This window comes from Pteronotus mesoamericanus, unplaced genomic scaffold (assembly GCF_021234165.1).
Source record: "Pteronotus mesoamericanus isolate MK-2021 breed Mesoamerican mustached bat unplaced genomic scaffold, CSHL_Meso_final contig_203, whole genome shotgun sequence".
Classification (NCBI taxonomy): domain Eukaryota; kingdom Metazoa; phylum Chordata; class Mammalia; order Chiroptera; family Mormoopidae; genus Pteronotus; species Pteronotus mesoamericanus.
In genome coordinates this window covers 237,164-255,594 of record NW_026555087.1, presented here as the reverse complement: position 1 = coordinate 255,594, position 18,431 = coordinate 237,164, and the positions used below count along the sequence as shown (strand labels likewise).

The following is an 18,431-nucleotide window of genomic DNA, read 5'->3' as shown; positions in this document are numbered from 1 at the left end:
CTGCCGGGGTCAGGGGAGGGGCCGGGGCGCCCACGGAGCTGTGCTGCCCCGCCTTCCAGGACGACTACCCGCTGGCCAGCCTCCCCCTGCTGGGCTACAGCGTGAGCGCCCCCAGGGAGGCCGACGGCATCCACAAGGAGCACGTCTTCAAGCTGCAGTTCAAGTCCCATGTCTACTTCTTCCGGGCTGAGAGCAAGTACACGTTTGGGAGGTAACCGGGGGGCCTGCCGGCGGGGCCGGGGCAGGACGGCTGCCCGGGCTCCCGACTTTTCACTGGCCCTCGTCTCGTCCCACTCGTTCCGTGTTTTGGGTCGTTCTTGGGAAATATTTTAGCAATTTGAGCACAAGCCCACAGTCAGATGGCCAGCAAGTGCCCTGCTTCCCAAGCACGCGTCCTGGGCATTCTGACAGGCTGCCCCTCCTCCAGGTGGATGGAGGTGATCGAGAGGGCCAGCAGCTCGCCCGGGCAGGCCGGGGCCCCCAAGGAGGCGTGACGGCCCTCCTGCCTCAGCGAGGATGGAGCAGGCGGCGCAGTGCGGCCAGCCGGGCCCCTCAGCTGCTCATCCCGGCTTCCCAACAATGGACCGGCTGTGTGGGGGGCCTCCCAGGGACACCTGGCAGGGACACTGTTCCCCTGAAGACCCAGCGCAGCCGCTGGCCCTGGGAGGCCCTGGGAGCACGCACGCGAGCTGAAACGCAGGCCGCGACCTGTCCTCGCAGCGCAGGGCCCGCGGCCACCGGCTGCGGCCACGAGCTCCACCCCGTCCTTCAGTCTGGGTCAGCAGGGGCGAGGCACCGAAGTCCAGCAGAAGCCGCTCCAGCGTCCACCTCTCACAGCTCTGGAAAGTGGAAACCAAAGCCCCCTGTGCCCTGGGAGGGCGAGGGCCTCTAATTTATTAGTTCCCGCTGTTGCTTAACAAGTGGGAGTTGACATACACGCCTTCCCCGTGCTTGTGCGTGGCTGAGAATAAAGGGCAACGTTCTGCACCTGCCCGTGGCCTCCATGCTGCCTCAGGTCCCTCCGAGGTGGCCGTGCGCTGTGACAACTCAGACGCCAGGTCCCCAGTCGGGTCTTTATTGAAAGCGACAGGAGTCTCCCCACGTTCTAGGAAACTAACACCCTCACCTCAGAGCACACGGGGAAGTGCGGAGTTCAGGTGTCACACACACGTTCTGGCTGACACGCGCACTCGCGAGAGGCCGCGGTACCTGGGCCCACACCACAAGGCAGGTCTGCTACGGCTGTGAGCCATCATGGGCCCAGGGGGCGGGGCGGGGCGGGGAGGCCGACCTGCCTGCTGGTCTCTGTTCCTCCTCCTCCTCGTCGTCCTTGCCAGTGGCCGCCACCAGAGCCCGCCACCGGAGCCCAAGGCGGGGGGACGGCCCACCAGGGGGAGGTGTGGGGACTGCGCCTGCCGCCCCCAGGCCACACAGTCCTCCAGCTTCTTTGCTGCCAGGGAGCCACAGCCCGGGCGAGAGGGGAAGGAAGTGGAGGGCCCTCAGCACAGGAAAGGGGCCATGACCCGCGGGCGTTCCAAGTCAGCACAGTCCTCGCAGAGCTCGAGACGGGACCCCCCTCGCCCCTCAGCAGCTTTAGCGGGCAGATGTCAGGTGGTTTCTGTTGTGGGAAAACCTGGAGGAGGCAGGCCTGTCACCGCCCCGGCCCCAGTGCAGGGCCTGGGGGGACAGGGATGCCTCCCAGCATTGCCCGTGTGGGCAGGAAAGGCTGCGCGCCTCCCGCAGTGACCGCGGCGAAACCCCCGACCGCCCCCCGGGCCACGCCCACACCTCTGCACCCGCTCCACCAGGTGGGCCATCAGCTTGTCCGAGATGCCGGGGCAGGACTCCTCGGCCAGACTGAAGGCGTTCTCCAGCTCCTCCAGCGCCCCGACGCCCCCACCGCTCTGCCTGTGCTTCTCCTTGAGCTGCGGGCCGACCACCGGGCGCCTGGTCAGAGGCTCGCGCCGCAGGCTTTTTGGCCCCTCGCCTCTGACTTGCATTTGGGGGCCCCACGGAGCACCCGAGGGTCTTGGTTCTCAGAAGGAATCTCTGCCAGCCTCCCTGCTGTGGGGCCCGGCCAACCACGGGGCTTCCTCCCCATTATGGGGGGCAGCTCAGGGCTCAGGTCCAGCAGACTTGCAAGAACAGCCCAGAAACTCACTCCCAGCATGCAGTGCACATCTGGACTGCCAGCCCCGACCTGGGGGGCTCGAGGGAGCCCGCGGGGGCCACTGGCCTGGAAGGGAGGCGGCGGCAGGGCCAGGGCGGCTCAGGCGGAGCTCTGCCTCCCGGGGCTGCAGCGGTCTGGCGGGGGGCAGCCAGGTCCTGCCCGGCCTCGGACCCAGGTGTTCACACTGAGCTCACACGCTCCCACCGCGCAGCCCCTGCTCCACCTGACACAACCTCCTTCCCGCAAACCCAGGTTCTGGGGGCAGGGGGCAGGGGGCAGGGGTCAAAGCCTGCCTGTCCTGCCCTCGGGAAGGCTCTGCTGCGCCCTGCCCGCCCTCCCTGGGTGGCGGGTGCTGCTCTCTGGGGTGGGAAATGGTCACACAACCTACTGCCGCCCAGAGTCCAGGGTGCAGGGGCTCCTGGCTACATCGTCGTCCTGGGTGTTATCCACCTGCCCGTCAGCAGGTGACACGGACGTGGGAGTCAGTCACCTTGAGGCCTCCCTGCCCTGGGCCCGATGTCCCAAAAGAGGCCTTCTGGGCGCTTCTGGTCACCCGTGTTTGCAGTGCACAGCCATCCTGGGACCCCGGGGGACACGGCGCGGCCGGGGAACTGGACAGCGTCACGTCGGGGCCACCTGCCCCGACCATTTCTAGCTCTTCTGCTACCAACCACGGCCAACCCCAGGGGCTCCGGAAACCCTGTGTGCACAGTGCCACCGCCCCTGCCCCCAGGACCCCCGGCCTGGCCCTCACCTCTCCAAAGACAGGCCGGACGAGTGTGGACAGGCACTGGGACCGCGGCTGCCTCTTGACGGGCTCCGCGGGCTGCAGGGGCAAGGCCACGCGGGTCAGCAGGGCAGCGCAGCCCATGAGCGGGGGGCCGGTGAACGCCCCCCCCCCCCGGCCTCCTCGAAACGCACACCCGTGGGGAGCTCCGGGCCAGGGCACACCCTCCCAAGCCTCCTCCCCAGCTGACAGGCCCCACCCGCCTGCACACGAGGGGCTGGGCTTGGGCCGCACCTTCTGGGGGCCATGTAGAGCTGTCCCCTTGTGCAGCTTGCTGTGCGGGCTGGGCCGGATGGTGGGGGGAAAGGTCCAGATGGGGCCCTGCTCGCCGTCCTCAGCATCCCCATCACTGCAAAGGCGGGGAAGAGTCGCGAGAGCCCCGAGGGCCAGGACTTGGGGGCCCCAAGCACACGCTACCCAGCACCCCCCCCACTACTTCCTGAGGCAGCCTCGCGGCCCCACGTGCTGGGTGGCCGCACAGGCCCCCAGCAGCCAAGCGCCCAAGCCCCCGCCCCGCAGCGTGGGCCCCCGCGCATCGCCGTCCAGCGCGGGAGCCCCAGGGGACGGGCGACCCACATGTCTGAGTCCTCGGAGCTGGACTCCTCGGCGTGCCCCTCAGACTTCCAGCGCTTGTAGCGGTCTATGAGCTCGGTCAGGAAGGAGGTCTTCCGCGTGTAGCGCGTGATGAACTTGTGCTTCAGGAGCTCTTTGGCCGTGGGCCGCTGCGGGGCGTGGACATGCGTCACTGGGCACGGGCTGGACCCCAGGTTCTGCAGCGAGCCCCGCACACCGTCCACCCCAGGCCCTCCAGGAGCTCCCCCAGACCCTGGACTAGGCGGGGCCTCAGGCCCTGCCACCTCCCGGCTCCCACCACAGACCCCCGAAGCGGGTGCCCAGGCAGGCTTACGAATCGGGGGTCCTTGTTGAGGCAGGCCTCCACAAACTCCTTGAAGGGCTTGCTGTGGTGGCCCTCCAGCGTGGGCGGGCTGTTCTTGGGGATCAGGAACAGGACGCGCATGGGGTGCAGGTCCGAGTTGGGAGGCTCGCCCTTGGCCAGCTCGATGGCCGTGATCCCCAGCGACCAGATGTCCGCCTGCACAGGGCCACACAGGACGTCCGCCACCGGGGCACCCCGAGCCCTGCCGCCGCCTCCCTCGCGCCCGCCGTGCGCACCTTGAAGTCGTAGGCCGACTGCTTGATGACCTCGGGCGCCATCCAGAAGGGGGTGCCCACGAACGTGTTCCTCTTGATCTGCGTGTCCGTGAGCTGCCCCGCCACCCCGAAGTCCGCCAGCTTCACGTCGCCCTGCTCTGAGAGCAGCACGTTGGCAGCTGCTCGACACGGGACGGCAGGGCGTCACCCCCGGAGCCACGTGGGCCCCCCACCCTGTGTGCAGCCACCGGGCCTCCTGGTGACACCGGCAGAGCTGTCCCCGGGACCCCCGCATGCCTCTCCACCCAGCAGGCCAGAGACCGGGCCAGGCCCGTCCAGCCTCAGACCCAAGGCCACAGGGCAGTGCCAGGGGGTGCCAGCCGGCGTGAGGGGCCCGCCCTGCAAGCCCCCGGCCCGAGCTCCGGGCCCGGCCAGGGACCGCCCTTCAGGGCAGATCCAAGAACAGAGCAACTGCCTTTTCCTCCCTACGCGCCCAATAGAGAGGGGACCCTGACCCCACCGGCGCCCCGCCAGCCCGCAGCCACGGCCCAACCGCAGCCACTCGGCAGGGCCAGCCCACGCCCGGCACGGACAGGAACGTGCGCTGGCAGCTTCACTAGGGGTCCTCCTCACACCGGGCGCACGGCCGGGGCCTCCCCGTGCCCCGGGGCCGAGCGCGCTCCCCGGGACCAGCCGTGCCTTCCGGCGACAGGGCTGACAGCCACGCTCAGGGCCTCACGGCCGCCGAGCCACATGGGCCCCCGTGTCCCAGACGCCCGGCACCACCAGCCCCACGCCCACGGCAACCCGCCGCCCCATGCCCTGGCCTTCCCGGGGTCGTGGGGCTCGGGGGCCCGGGCCGGAGCTGTGCCCCGAGGGACCTTTGATGTCCCTGTGGATCTTGCGTTCCGAGTGCAGGTAGTCCAGCCCCTTCAGGATCTCCCGCAGGATGGTGGCGATGTAGGTCTCCTCCAGCGGGCCCGGCTTCAGCTGCACGGACGGCAGGGCGGCCTCAGGCTCTGCTGCCGCACCGCCCGGCCGTCCCCAAGGCCCGAGTTCCACCGCCTTCCACGGGGCACGGGGCGGGCACCCTGGGCATGGTGGGGCTTCCTACTCCTTTAACTACTTTGAAAATAAGACGTTTCCGGTGGGCGTCAGGTGGGTGGGGAGAGGACATTGTTAGAGAACGCCGCCCCTGCTGTAAAGGTGATGGCAGAACGGGGTCCCGGCCACAGCCCTGAGCCGGGACGTCTGGGGGCCCCTAAAACTAGCGGCCGGTTTGGGCCCAGCTGGCTCCTGACTGAACCTAAAGCACCAAGGCAGCCAAGGAGAGGCGGCCCTGGGGCCCCGGGACTCAGCGGACGCCCCCCGAGCTGGCCCCGTCCCCGCACGGCGCCCACAGGTACAGGCTCACCAGGTCCAGCGCGGAGCCGCCGCCCAAGTACTCCATGATGATCCACAGCTTCGTGCTCTGGGACCAGACAAGCGCCTGTCAGCCCACGGCAGGGGGCAGGGGGCCCACCGCCCCCAGGCACGCACTCCTTGGGGCCCCCAGGAAAGGGCTTCAGCGGCCTCGCCCAGCTCCCCTCCTGCCACGCCCTTGACAGCAGCTCTGAGGTCACACCAGCGCTCAGACCAGCGGCCGGGCCCGCCCCGCAACACCCCGCCAAAACCCCGCGGGCAGACGGCCTCGACGCAGCGCGCGCTGCGTGCCCCGGCCCCACGTCGGGGTCCCGGGGGCTCCCAGCCGGGCCTCGCTCCGCCACCCCAGGAGCTGCCCCGGCCTGCGGGTCCCGTGGCCAACTCAGGCTCGCGGACCCCGCTCACGCCCTCGCATCCCGGGGCTCGCCCTCGAGATGAGGCCACCAGCCTGGCCCTCGGCCTTGGTTTGGGAGGCCTGCCCTACCCTGAAGCTGTGTCCATGCTCAGCGGCCGGGGCCCCAGCCGCACAGCAGGCCCCTTCCGACACTGCCCCCACGCGGGGCTCGGCCCCGGCCCCGGCCCCAGGAGCCCCAGGAGCCCCAGGCGTCCACCCGAGCCCGGGCCCCGCCCCAGGCACCTTCAGGTAGGAGCCGAAGTAGCGGGTGATGTAGGGGCTGTCGCACTGGCTAAGCACGGTGATCTCCTGCTGGATGTCCTCGATCTCGTCCTCCGCCTCCTCCAGGTCGATGATCTTGATGGCCACCACCTCCTTGGTGCGGTTGTCGATGCCCTTGAACACCTCCCCGAAGGAGCCCTTGCCGATGCGGTCCAGCTTGGTGAAGAGCTCCTCGGGGTCCACCCGCGAGTGCTGGGGACACGGGGCAGGCGGCCCGTCAGGGGAGCGCGACCCCGCGGCGACATGGGGTCCCCAAGTGCCAGGCGCTCAGCCAGGCCCTGTTCGTGTTTCTTCTCCTCTCCTGTTTAGTTCACAGGACCCAAGCGCACCCTCAACACCAGGGAAGATCCCCAGAGAGCGCAGGGGCCTGACCCCACCCAAGGCGTGGGCTGCGGAGCAGGCGGGGGCCCACGAAGGTCGGGCCCACTGCCCACCCACGGGCAGGGAGGACCAAGGGACGCCCTCCGATGGGTGGAGTGGGGCGAGCAGGTGCAGTGCGGAGGCTTTCGGCAGTGAGACCGTCCCGCGCCGCACCCACACCGACGCTCGGCTGTGACAAGCGCAGCGCGCCGGCCCTGGACGTTCGCGGCTGGGCGCCGCCCTGGCACCAGGCACACTCCACAGCGCGCGTTCTTCTCTGTGAACCTCCGACTGGGCTGGCCCTGACCAGTGTGGCTCAGTGGGTCGGGCATCGTCCCACAGCGTGAGAGGCCACCGGTTCTATTCCCGGTCGGAACATGCACAAAAGCCACTGATCAGTGTTTCTCTCACACAGATGTTTCTCACTCCTTTCCTCCCTCTTTAAAAACAAATGCATCTTAAAAAAAAAAACTGCTCTAGAAAATGTCTTTCAAACACAACACGCCCGGCAGCCACACCCCTTAGAAGGGGCTCCCCTCCCCCCTCAGGACCCTGGACACAAATGTCACGGGAAACAGCCCCCCACGGGGTCCTCGGATTTGAACACAAACGAGCCCGGGAAGGTGCAGAGCTGCTGGTGCCCCGGGCGGGGCAGAGCCACGTCTGCAGGCCGAGAACCGCACTCTCGTCCTGCCTGCAGCACGTGGGGGCTGCGTGGGGGGGACAGCAAGGCCAGAGAGCCGCCCAGGGGCGCCCTGAGCCCCTGCCCACACTGCACCCCACCCACCACCAGACGTGTCCTCAGAAAGCCAGGTCGGCCCTCACAGGCCCGGTGACGCAGGCACTGGGCGTCCAGGACCCGCGTTCAGCGGCCTTGGCAGGGCCTGGGAGGGGCTGGAGTTGGGAGTCCACCATTGAGTCTGGGCAGAGGCGTTTCCAAGCCCCCCGGGGCACACCTGCCCCCGAAGAGGCCGTCCCCCAACGCAAGCCCCTGCACCAGGGCCAACGTAAAGCGACACAATCACGCCCGCTGTGCTGGGTGCTGACGCGCCAGCTCACGGATGGCGCGCGCCCCGCAGAGCACACGCTTACCCGGCCTCACCCCCCACAGAGCCCGCCCTGGCCCAGCCTGCCCCCGACGGACACTGCGCATCAATCAAAAACCGCCAGTCACCTGCCTTCCTGGGGCTCCTACCCTGGGGGGAGGAAGGGGGCGCGCAGGCCCCCGCCTGTGCCACACCCAGGCTGACTGGGCGCCCGGCGGGTCAGAAGCGTGAGGGGCGCCCACGGCAGGTGAGCAGGCTCTGTGGGCCAGCGGCAGCGTCTCCAGAGGACCCTGTCCCACGAGCAGGCTGGGCAGGGCCAGGGGCTGCGTCCACTGCACCCTGGCTCAGCCAGCTAAGGAACGTGGCCCTTCTCACCGGCACCGGCACCGGCACCCCAGTGCACGTGGAGGAAGAGACAGCCGCCGACGCGTGCAGCCAACTCCCGCCAGAAGTCCCCAAAGCCAAAGCCGGGGGCAGGACAGGGAAAGCGGAGCACACCAGCCCGAGAGGAGAGCTGCCTCTCCTCAACGCACGGCCCACACCAACAATCGCTCGACAACCAGCACGAAACACCTTCCTGCTGGAGGCAGAGCCGGCTCTGACCTGGCTGGGGCCTCGCCGCTCCCCGCTCACCCTCGGCCACGTGCGGACTGCGGTCCCAGAAGGGCCCCGCTCTGCCGCTCCTCCCCCACGGGCCCAGCAGCACCTGCCCACGGGCTGCCCTGCGAGACACCCGGCCACCGCGGGAGGCCAGGCCAGCGGGCGCGCTCCCCCGTGTCCTGTCCTTGCAAGGACAGTCCCTCTTCTTGCAAGGTGGCCTGAGAGGAGACCCAGAGGGGCCGCGGCCTGGCAGCACCCTCAGCGCCGCCACCCTCCGGCTCCCCGGGTCCCCAGCCGCCCCCAGGCCTCTGTGGACAACTCGACCCCTCGCCCGGCCCCCCGGACAGCGCTGTCCTGCTTGCTTCGCCCGCAGGTCAGAGCTGCAGCTGGTCCCCGCGGCCACTGGAGGGGAACCCACCACCTTGAGTGGAACACAGCACACCCCTAAGCTCGACTCGGGCTCGACAGGGAAGGGGGGCCCCAGCCGTCAACTCTGACGCTCTGGGGGGCCCCACCTCTGCGGCTCAGCGCGGGACAGAAGAGCCCTGGCGAGGACGCAGGCTCTGCAGGCGATCGCAGGACGGCGCCCCCGCCTGGCGTGGGGAGGGAAGGCTGGCGCCGCCTTCTGGGGGCCCGGGGCCACCCTCCGGGGCGATGCATGTGGTCTGGGCCCTCGCTCCGGTCGCTCGACTGGCTCTGGTGGTCAAGACCCTCGTTCTCCAAATCAGCCTGCTGCTGCCAGTGCTGGGTCCACTGAGTGGGGGTGTGCCTGCCACTAGTGCCACCCCACAAAACAAGAGGGGCCAAGCTGCCGCCACCCGCCACATGACAGGCAGCAGCCAGGGAGCACGCGCAGCCCTTCAGGCCCTGCAGGTGGGGCAGGAACCTGCGGGGGCGGGGGGGAAGCGCAAGGCCTAGGCCAGAGCACAGGCCGCGGGGGACCACCCCACAGGGCAGTGACCACGTCTCAAGAGAAAGTGCTCTCCTGTCAGGCTTCCTGCCACTGACAAAGGCGGAGTCTCGCCACCCCTGCAAGGACAAAGGAGGCTTCCTTCCTTTGGGGTCCCCCAGCCCCTCCGTGCCTGCACCCCCTCCTGGGACTGACCGGACACCCACACGAGCACTGTCAGCACACGGGCGGGGGTGGGGGGCGGTTCCTCACTCCGGGGCCCCGAGGAGCCCAGCTGGCAGCCCCTACAGAGGAGCTGGAGGCGGACTTCCCCCAGGGCCTCAGTCCTGTCATTCACCAGACACCACGCAGACGACGGAATGAAAAAGCTGTCAGCACAACTCGGCATCAGTCAGCAAGCCCCGGCCTCATCTGTGGTCACAGCTGGTCCCGGGTGCCCGGCTCAACAGCTGCGCGTGGCCTGCCGGGTTCCTCCGAAGAGCCCGGCGGGGTCTGGTGCTGAACCCTGGCTCCCACTCCCCCGGCCACACGTGGACACACGCCTCCTGCACACCACCCCCACTGGCCCTGCACACGGTGTGCCCAGGAGGTGCCCGCCAGAGGGCGACTTGCTGCCCCTGTCCTCCCCACCCCCGACAGCAGTCGGCCTAAATCCGCCTGCGCTGGCCCCTCGAGGGGAACACCTGCCACCCGGGTTCTCTACGCATCAAACAGGTGTCCCATCGCACTTGCTTTGAAATAACAAAATTGGTAAGATACAGACCATAAGCCCCCCCGAAACTCCCCTTTCCAGAGTGACCAGCAGATCCTCATTCCAGGCAAACTCAGGGCACAAGTGCAGAGAGTCCCCCAGAGTCAGACGGTGTCGCAAATTACAGGAACCGATGAACCAGAGAGGACAGGGACAGCTGGCACCGCCCAGATAAGCACACCTGGCCTGCGTGGACCAGGCTAGGCAGACCAGCCCTCCCCACATCCGGTCAAGGAAAACAAGCCCGCCTCTTCTGCATTCCCCACACACGGCCTCCGAGACAACAGCTGGTTCCCCATGTTCCCAGCTGCTCTCAGTGCCCGTGGGGGGGGGGGGCGGTCCCCCCAGAGCCCCTGCCACAGCCCAACACGGCGGGCGTGACCCCAGCCCAGGCCCAGCCTCCAGTGTGGACTCAGAGGGCAGGGGTGCAGGCCCAGGCTCCCGCCCACGCGCCCGCCGCGCCCTCCGGGTCGGGTCTCTGCACGCCGGCCACCAATCCTGACACCAATCTCGAACGGGGGCGTCTGCCCAACGAAACGCTGCACGGACCAGCCGGCGTCAGCCCCGTGCCCGGCCAGTGCAGTGCGGGAGGACTGGCCCCCGCTCTGCCCAGACGTGCAGCATCCTGGGGGGCGCATCTGAAACCCCAGGATCACGCACAAAGCAGAGATCTTGGTGCAGTAAGACGTCCCTGCACGGCGCTGCAGCCGGTGCTCCCGTCCCAAGGGGCTCAGCACGCGCGCGGTCGCAACCCAGAGTCCCACCCTCACCTGGTTGGCAAATCCCCGGAGATGAGCCATGTCTGCGCCGCCCTCAGACCATCCGGTGCAGCCCCGGAGGCCCCTGGATCCCGCCTGGAGGCTCTGGAACCCGGCCGCTGGCTTCAGTCAACTGCAGGGAGAGGAGGACGGCTCGGTGCCCCGCTCAGAGCACCCGGGCTCGCCGGGCCGGGCGGCCGCCCCCTCCACTGACCGTCTGGGAACCCGCTCGGGGTGGAGGCGGGTCGCGCTGGAGTCAGGAGAGCCCCCAACCCCAGGAAAAACCCCCACTGCAGCGCACCCGCCCGGGCCCACGGGCCCCGCCCGCCGGGGGCCGCCCTGAAGCCCCTCCCACCGCAGCCCCCGGCCCGAGGGCCCGCTCCCCGCACCGGCCCGCCCCCGGCGCCTCCTCCCCCGCCCCCCTCGCCCACCGCTCGGCCCCTCCCCAACCGCCCCAGGCGCGGGCTCGCCCGGCAGCGCGCCCACCTCCGGGGCGCGCCATCCCGGCCTCCCCCGGCCCGCTCCGCAGGGCCCACGCAGGCTCCCACCCGCAGTCTCCGCTCGCCCCGGGACGCCGGGGCCCTCCAACCCGCAAAGCAACGGCAGTAGCGGCGTCGGCCGGAGAAAGGCCGGCGGCGGCGAGGACGGCGAGGGCGGTGCGCGGCGTCGTGGCCCAGCGCGGGGCTCTCTGGGACACCGAGTCCCGCCGATCGCCCCGCACCTGAGCGTCCGTCGGCGTTCGACTACAAGTCCCGGCAGGCCACAGGGCGAGGCGGTGTTGCGGACGGGAGGCGCGCCGCGGGGCTCGCTGGGACTCCGAGTCCGGCTCTCCGAAAGGCGCCGGACTACGTCTCCCGGCAGGCTGCGGGGCGGGGCGGGGAAGGGCCGGGGGCGGGGACGGGTCCTGGAGGCGGGGCGCCGGGGCTGCCCCCCGCCTCTCGTCCTCTCCTTTCTGCGCTCCTCCGTGCTCTGCTGCACCCCCCACCCCAGACCACCCCCGCCGCGGTGGAGGTCGTGGGCGCAGCCCGGCGCCGGGGGGGATGAAACAGCCGACGGATGGGTCAGGCCACACCTGCGAAGGGAGCGTCGCCGTCTCGGCAGCCCGGGCCCGCGGGGCCGCCGCTGAGCGCAGCCCCCAGATCCGAAGGACACAGGCTGTGCGACCCTACGGGGCCTGAGGTCCCGGGGATCCGGGCCCAAGGGGACAAAGACGAGGCGTGGGGCGGGCCCGGGAGCGGGCGTGCGGCGGCTGCGCCTGTGAATGTGCTGGAGGCCGCGGCGCTGCGCCGAGAAGATGGCGAAGGCGTTTCCTCGCGCCTGCAAATCAATAGGATGAGCCCGGGAAGGAGTTCAGCTCTGTCGTGGGCGACGACGGGGAGAGCCATGCAGGCAGCGTGCGGAGGGAAGGGGGCCGGTCCCGAGGAGACCAGGCTTGTGCGATTTCGCCCGTAAAAGGTGCCCGCCGCAGGCCCGCTCCGGAGACGGACAGTGCAGCCAAGTTTTCCCGGCGAGGGGAGCGGTTTCTCCGCGGCGGCAGTGTCTGTCTGCTTGGGGTGGTAAAGCCCCTGGAAGTGCATTTAATGTCACTAAATTGTACACTTAAAAATGGTTCAAATGGTAAATATTTTACCACAAATAAAGAAAAAGATAAATTGGGCTTTATCAAAAATTTTAAATTTTGCTTTCAGAAAGACACCATTAACCAAAGGAAAAGACAAGTACTGGAAATCACATATCTATATAGAGAGAAAAAACACTAAAAAGTTCTCAAACCCCAACAGTCAGAAGACAATCCAATTAGAAAAAATTGATTCTAGACGCAGGCAGTTCACCAGAGAGGGTGTAGGATGGCAAACAGCAGGTGAACCGATGCTCCAACCTCATCAACCTTCAGGAAAATGCATATTTGAATGAGACAAGACACACACATTTGAGTGGCTAAAATAAAAAATACTGACACAAGCGTTGGCAAGGGTAGGACGACCAGCCATCCTGGTCTTCGCAGGAGTCCCCACCTCGAACACCGAGGCCCTGCACCCCAGGGCGCACCCCCCCCCCCCCCCGTGAGTCCTGGTAAACGGGCGGGGGGTCACTGGGTCACTGCGGGCGAGGAGGCAGAGCCTGGGACGCCCATGCCTTGTAAATTGTGTGAATGCTGAATGGTGCGGCCGCCCTCAGCTCCAGCTTAGCGTTTTTTAAAGAGTCAGCTGCCTGCAGCACGTGAGCCAGGGTTCCCATCCCGGGGGATTTGCCCCAGAGAAAAGGAAACTGGCCTTCACTCAAAAGCCTGGACGGCGATGTCCTCAGCACGTCCAGTCCTCAGAGCCACGCGCCACGGGCCTCCTGGGGGGCCCTAGGCCACCGCTGGGTGGGCGGCAGCCCCGTCTGCCCCTGGAATCGGCACAGGTGCTGTTACCTGGGGTAACCTGAGACACGTGGGAGAGAAAGAAGCCAGTCTGAGAGGTCGCGTGGCCAGACTTTGTCAAAAGGTCAGGGGCCAGTGAGGGGGAACGGACGTGGTTTCCAGGACTTGGGGAGCAACACAAGGGGGCTTTCGGCGGGGGCGGGGGGTGGCGCTGCTCTGCATCCTGATGGCCGTGGGGACCCCCACACAGCGACTTGTGTGTTAAACTCGGAACTGAACACCAGAAACGGCCATTTTCCTATACTTTCAAAATTATTAATTTTTTTTAGATTTTTTAATTTGTAGAGAGAGGGGAAGGGCGGGAGGGAGAGAAACAGGGATCGGTTGCCTCTCGCGCGCCCCCTACCGGGCGCCTGGCCCCAACCCAGTCCTGTGCCCTGAGTGGGAATCGAACCGATGACCTTTTGGTTCGCAGGCCGGCGCTCAGTCCACTGAGCCAAACCAGCCAGGGAACTAAAGAACTGTATTTTTTTTTTTAAGAAAAATTTAAAAATCCGTAATTCCTCAATATCGAAGATGGTCCGCCGTCAACATTCACACATGTGCACACACACACACACACACACAGACCTATGATTTCACATGCATGGCTGCACACAGTTTGCTCAAGCCAACAGCCCCACAGGGTCCGCCCCTTACAACTGGTGGGCTAGTCTCTCCCGCCGTATCATTTCGGTGCGGGAGAAACCCTCCGCCGGCCCTGCGGGGGCCCAGACTGCACTGCGCGGAGCCACGCCCCGTCCCCGAGCGCCCTCCGCCCCCCACGCCGGTCCACCTCTCAGGCTCCCTGCCCTGTGACGTCACAGCGGCACGCAAGGCTCCGTCGTTTCCTTGCGGAAACCCAGGCCCCCTTTTCCAGACCACGCGCGCGCCCCACGTCAGGGCGCAGCAGCGTGTCTTCCCGGAAAGCCCGGAGCCCCAGGTTGCGAGGGGCCCCAGGAGGGGCCCCGCCCGCCCGCCCGCACCGTGCAGGGTGCGCCTGGCTCCGAGCTGAGGGCGCTGCCCTGAGGTGGTGCCCACGCCGGGCTGGGCAGGCACTGGAGGAGGGCCCAGCCCGTCAGGCACTGCTGGCCCCCCCCCTCAGCAGGGGTGGGGGGATGTGAGAGGAGAGAGATTTGGAGACAGAGTCCGAGCCAGGGGAGCCTGGGGGCCCGGGACCCAGGTGGTCGGGGGAGTCTCGGCCTCAATCCCACGCAGGGCCCCGGCACCGGCCACCCAGAGCGTCGGAAGGGCCCCAGTGGGGTGGGACAGCGGCCTCCCGCAGCCCTGGGCCTGGGCCACGGGGCGCAGGACAAGTGGCCTCCCGTCACAGGGAGCCTGAAACCACCCGGTCAGCACCAGAGCCGGCGAGTACAACAGATACAGGGATGGGGTCTTTGTGGGCGTTTTATTCCCAAGGCCGGTGATCTGAGAGGACAGCGGGTTATGTGCCCTCGGGGACCGTCCCTGACGCGGGCGAGCGGCTGGGAGTTCCGGGGAAAGGTTAATCAGGTAAAGGCGCAGCCCGGCCGCGTCCCTTCACCCGCTCAGGGGCGGTTCTTTATCTGCGTCCTGGGCGCAGCCTCCGCCTGGGGCCCAGCGGTCCTCCTGGGGCGCAGCCGCCCCGCGGCTTGCGGATCTGGAGTCGGGGTGAGTCCGGTCACACGTTCCAGGTCCTGGAACGACAGCTTTCTACACGTGTTAGTCCCTCAGCTTATTAACGAGAAGCAAAAGCTAAAAAATGTTCAACTCTTGGGCTCCCCCCTCAAGCACTGTATTCCAAGCCGAACCCCAGGGCGCGACGCAGCCGGTGGAGTGGCCAGGGCTCCGTGGACCTGCCCGGGACACCTGCGCCACCTGCACCCGTTTTGTCGGAGACAGAGACCCAGATGAGGCTCGGAGACGCCGCGAGGCCTCTCCGGTGATGCTCAGGAGGGCTCGGCCCCACCCTGACCCGCATGCCCCCCGGGGGCACCGCAGGCTGGGGGAGGCTGGCTGTCTCTGGGGCTGCTGGCGTATCCTTCCTCCTGGCCGTCTAATCCCTTTTTCTGTCCAGGGACCCAGATCCATGAAGTGACCAAGCCTGGGCATTGGGAAAGGGGCTGTTGGAATGTACCGGAACACAGAGGACCTGCGCCATCGCCTGCACTGGAAGAAAGAAGGGAGCACCGCTGGCTAAATACATGACCCCGAGATTCCCTCTTCTCAGAAGCCGCGGAGGCAGAGCCACCGGCCTCCTGCTGGAGCCTGGTTGAATCCTCACCGCCCCTCCCCTCTCCGCTGGGCTTTTCCCGGAAACCAGGCCCAAAGATCCCCTGGGACTTTCTGTCCTGAAACTGCCATCCCTGATCCCAGGACATTGTCTTGCAAATACTGACACCCAGGCCGCCTGCGGCAGACCAGCAGGGCGGCCCCTTCTCCCTGAGGGTCTGCTACACGCCCTTAAACTACACGCCCTTAAAAACCCTCCTTCCCTTTCCCTGCTCGGCCCTGCAGTGTCCCGCCTCAAATAAAGGTCTTTTTTTTTTTAATTTTATTTTTTGATTGTATTTATTTTTAGAGAGGAAGGGAGGGAGAGAGAGCGGGAGAGAAACATCCATGTGTGGTTGCCTCTTGTACGCCCCCTACTGGGGACCTGGCCCGCAACCCAGGCCTGTGCCCTGGCTGGGGATCGAACGGGCGACCTTTGGTTTGCAGGCCGGCGCTCAATCCACTGAGCTGCACCAGCCGGGGCTAAAAGCCCTTATTTGGACCTTCTTGGCTCCCAACCCTTTCTCAGCCGCCTCGGCTGCCTAACAGGGTGAGCCCAGACCTGCGTGTGCTCGGCCCCCTGCCACTGATAGGCACCCCCATGGCTGCCCCTTTGCTTAGACCAGGTGGCCCCACGGCCAGTCCTGCCGGTCACCGCCGGCCGCCGCGCCGTCTTGCAGCCTGTCAGGGCCTCTGCTCCGCGGCCTGAGGTCAGCCATTCTCCGTGTCGACTGCAGAGCCTCCCTGGTGGGGTGGTCGGTGACGCGGCTGTGAAAGGGCTCACACAGCGAAGAGAGTAAAGTTTTCATTCGCCCCAAGAAAAGAGAGGGTTAGGGTTAGGGTTAGGGTTGCCGAGCCGAGAGACGCGCCAGCCCTGAGGGTGGGGGCTCCAAGCTTCCGCGGGGCTGTAATTGGACTAAGAGGGTGGGGCGCAGGAGGCTGCAGGTTGTTCCTGCCTGCGGCTGTGGGAGCGGTGAGTCCTGTTCTTGCTCCCAGTCCTCAGTCCTGGGGACCTCAGCTCAGAGGAGTGAAACGGCGGCGAGGTTTTGCCAGGCCACAGGCAAAACGGGGGCCCTAGGAGCAGATGGACTTGGCTTCGTCATATCGCTCGCTGAGCCCTTCCGCCCTCGGCGGACTGGCCCAGGTGGGGGCTTGGAGGAGAGAGACAGGCAGGCAGAGAAAGAGAGACAGCGAAACATGGGCGGGCAACAAATACCAAAACGCATCGCTTCCTGAGTGTGTGAGTACATTTTTCTACCACGTCTGTGTCCTCGAGGCTGTTTCCGGAAGCACGAGCTCGGTGGGAGCTCCGCCAGGCCGCGGGCTGGAAGTGGGCGCAGCCCCGCGGGGCACGCACCCCACGGGAGGCGCAGACGCTGCGAGTCAGACACCTGACAGTGAGCCCCGCGGCGGGGGCGGGGCTGAGTGATGGAGGAGCGAGGAGTTGGGACAAGGACTGGACACAAGGTTCGTACAGGTCCCCCGGACGGCTGTGACAGACATCGTGGACGGGCCTGGGACAGGCATTCCTCCCGACGGTCCAGAGGCTGGGGGTCTGAGACCCAGTCCCAGGCCAGCAGGGCTGCTCTCTGGGAGAGCTCCCTGCTTGGTGACAGGTGGCCACCTTGTTGCTGTGTTGTCACTCGAGGGACACAGAGACAGACCAGCTTCCCGGTGTCTCTTCTCCTAATGCACAAACCCCATGACGGGGTCCCCCATGGCCTCAACTAACCCCCGTGACCCCCAAGGCCCCATCTCCAAATCCCATCGCAGTGGGGTCCAGCCTGTGCATTTTGGGGCATAGCCCAACCCCCAGCAGCCGTCCTGTGCTCTGAACGGAGTGTTGGGCCCAGGGCTGAAGCGGGAGGAAAGCAGCCTGGGCCACCGGCGGCCAGCGGTGAGCCCCACCCCTGCACGCAGAGGCTCTCTTCCCCGGTCTGACCTTGTCTCTCTTGGCTTTGGACTCAAACTGGTCTCCTCCAGCATCCGACTCACCGGCTCCCTCGCACATCCACTCCCTTCGTCGCTGAGCCCTCGGACAGTGAGGTTTTGGTCGGCATCAAATGATCTCGGGAATAGAAGCCGGGGTCTGCTGACCACAAGGAGCGCCCGTCAAACAGAGAACATCCAAGCCTCTGAACCCCCACGACCACAGTCTGGAGACACCGGACAGGGCTGCTCACCGCGGACGTCAGGACCCGAGGTGGCGGCCAGCGACTCCCTGGCTGCGACCCTAGCTCCCTTAGTCACCACGGGTACTGCTTTTCCCCGTATGGCCCGTCCCCCGGGAGCTGCTGGGGTGCCAGGTCCCTGAGCAGGAGCCCTGGGAACCCCCCGTGGCACCCCCACTTTCCAGGCTGCGAACTCCTGTTCCAGTCGGCGCGCTCGGGTTCGCTGTGCGTGGGGGCACAGCCCTGCAGACCCCTTCCCTGGGGCACCACCCGGAGAGGGCCGCCCGGCCAGAGGGGAGGAGGGCCCGAGGCTGGGGCGCTGCGTGCAGGCGGCATCCTGGGCGTGGGGGCTGCCCGGTGCAGGGCAGGCTGGGAAGAGCCGCCGAGTGGGCGCGAAGGGAGAGAGGCCTGAGGGGGCCTGGTGAGCCTCCTGGACCTCGGAGGCTGTGGCACCCAGGCTTCCCGCCAGCAGGGCCCCTGCCTGTTGCGGGGGGTGGGGGGTGGCCAGGGTGGGCAGGGCTCACCGCTGACCCCTGGAGGGGCTGCCCTGTCCCCGGGGGTCAGGGTCCCCTGAGCGTCTGCAGGCCCCGTGGTGGCCTCCCGCGCCCTCTGGGCCCGTCCGGCGCTCTGCGGCCTCTCTGGTCCCAGGCCCATGGAGACCCTGGGACTCTCGTTGCCGGGATTCTCAGTGTCGGGACGCTGCTGGGACCTGGGTGTGGGGCCTGCGGTCGGCCTGGAGCTGCCTGGGAACCTCTGTCCCGGGCTCGGGCTCTCCCGGTGAATCCGTTCCACCACGGGGTCAGGCGCACCCTCTGCGGCGGGGAGGGACCGCGGGGGAGGGGACCGTGCCGGCTCCTGACTGCAGCGTCCCCTGGGAGCGGGTCCCCGAGGGCCTGAGACCCCGAACCAGGCAGGGGTGTGCGGGGTGTCCATGGCGGTCCCACACACGCGTGTCCTGTGGGCACGGACGGACG

General features: G+C 67.4%; 2 protein-coding genes across 3 annotated transcripts in view; one reads left to right on the top strand and one right to left on the bottom strand.

Moving 5' to 3' along the window:
- Positions 1–687, top strand: part of FARP2 (FERM, ARH/RhoGEF and pleckstrin domain protein 2) — an 83,023-nt gene extending 82,336 nt beyond the window's left edge. The window contains exons 26-27 of the mRNA XM_054570422.1: positions 60–211; positions 428–687. Of these exons, the coding sequence (XP_054426397.1) occupies positions 60–211; positions 428–494 (219 nt within the window). The 3' untranslated portion in view covers positions 495–687. The remainder of the gene's footprint in view (positions 1–59; positions 212–427) is intronic.
- Positions 688–1,039: 352 nt separating this feature from the next.
- Positions 1,040–11,289, bottom strand: STK25 (serine/threonine kinase 25). 2 transcript variants are annotated; one of them, XM_054570413.1, is made up of 12 exons: positions 11,119–11,289; positions 10,645–10,765; positions 6,169–6,399; positions 5,524–5,580; positions 4,991–5,099; positions 4,131–4,288; positions 3,865–4,050; positions 3,534–3,679; positions 3,192–3,306; positions 2,925–2,996; positions 1,789–1,925; positions 1,040–1,633 (listed from the first exon to the last, which is right to left on the bottom strand). In XM_054570413.1, exons 2-12 carry the CDS (start codon positions 10,672–10,674, stop codon positions 1,594–1,596), a joined length of 1,281 nt encoding a protein of 426 aa, XP_054426388.1. In that variant the 5' UTR covers positions 10,675–10,765; positions 11,119–11,289; the 3' UTR covers positions 1,040–1,593. The 2 variants fall into 2 exon arrangements, with proteins under 2 accessions (XP_054426388.1, XP_054426389.1); XM_054570414.1 differs by having other exon boundaries at positions 11,181–11,289.
- Between the last annotated feature and the right edge of the window lie 7,142 nt (positions 11,290–18,431).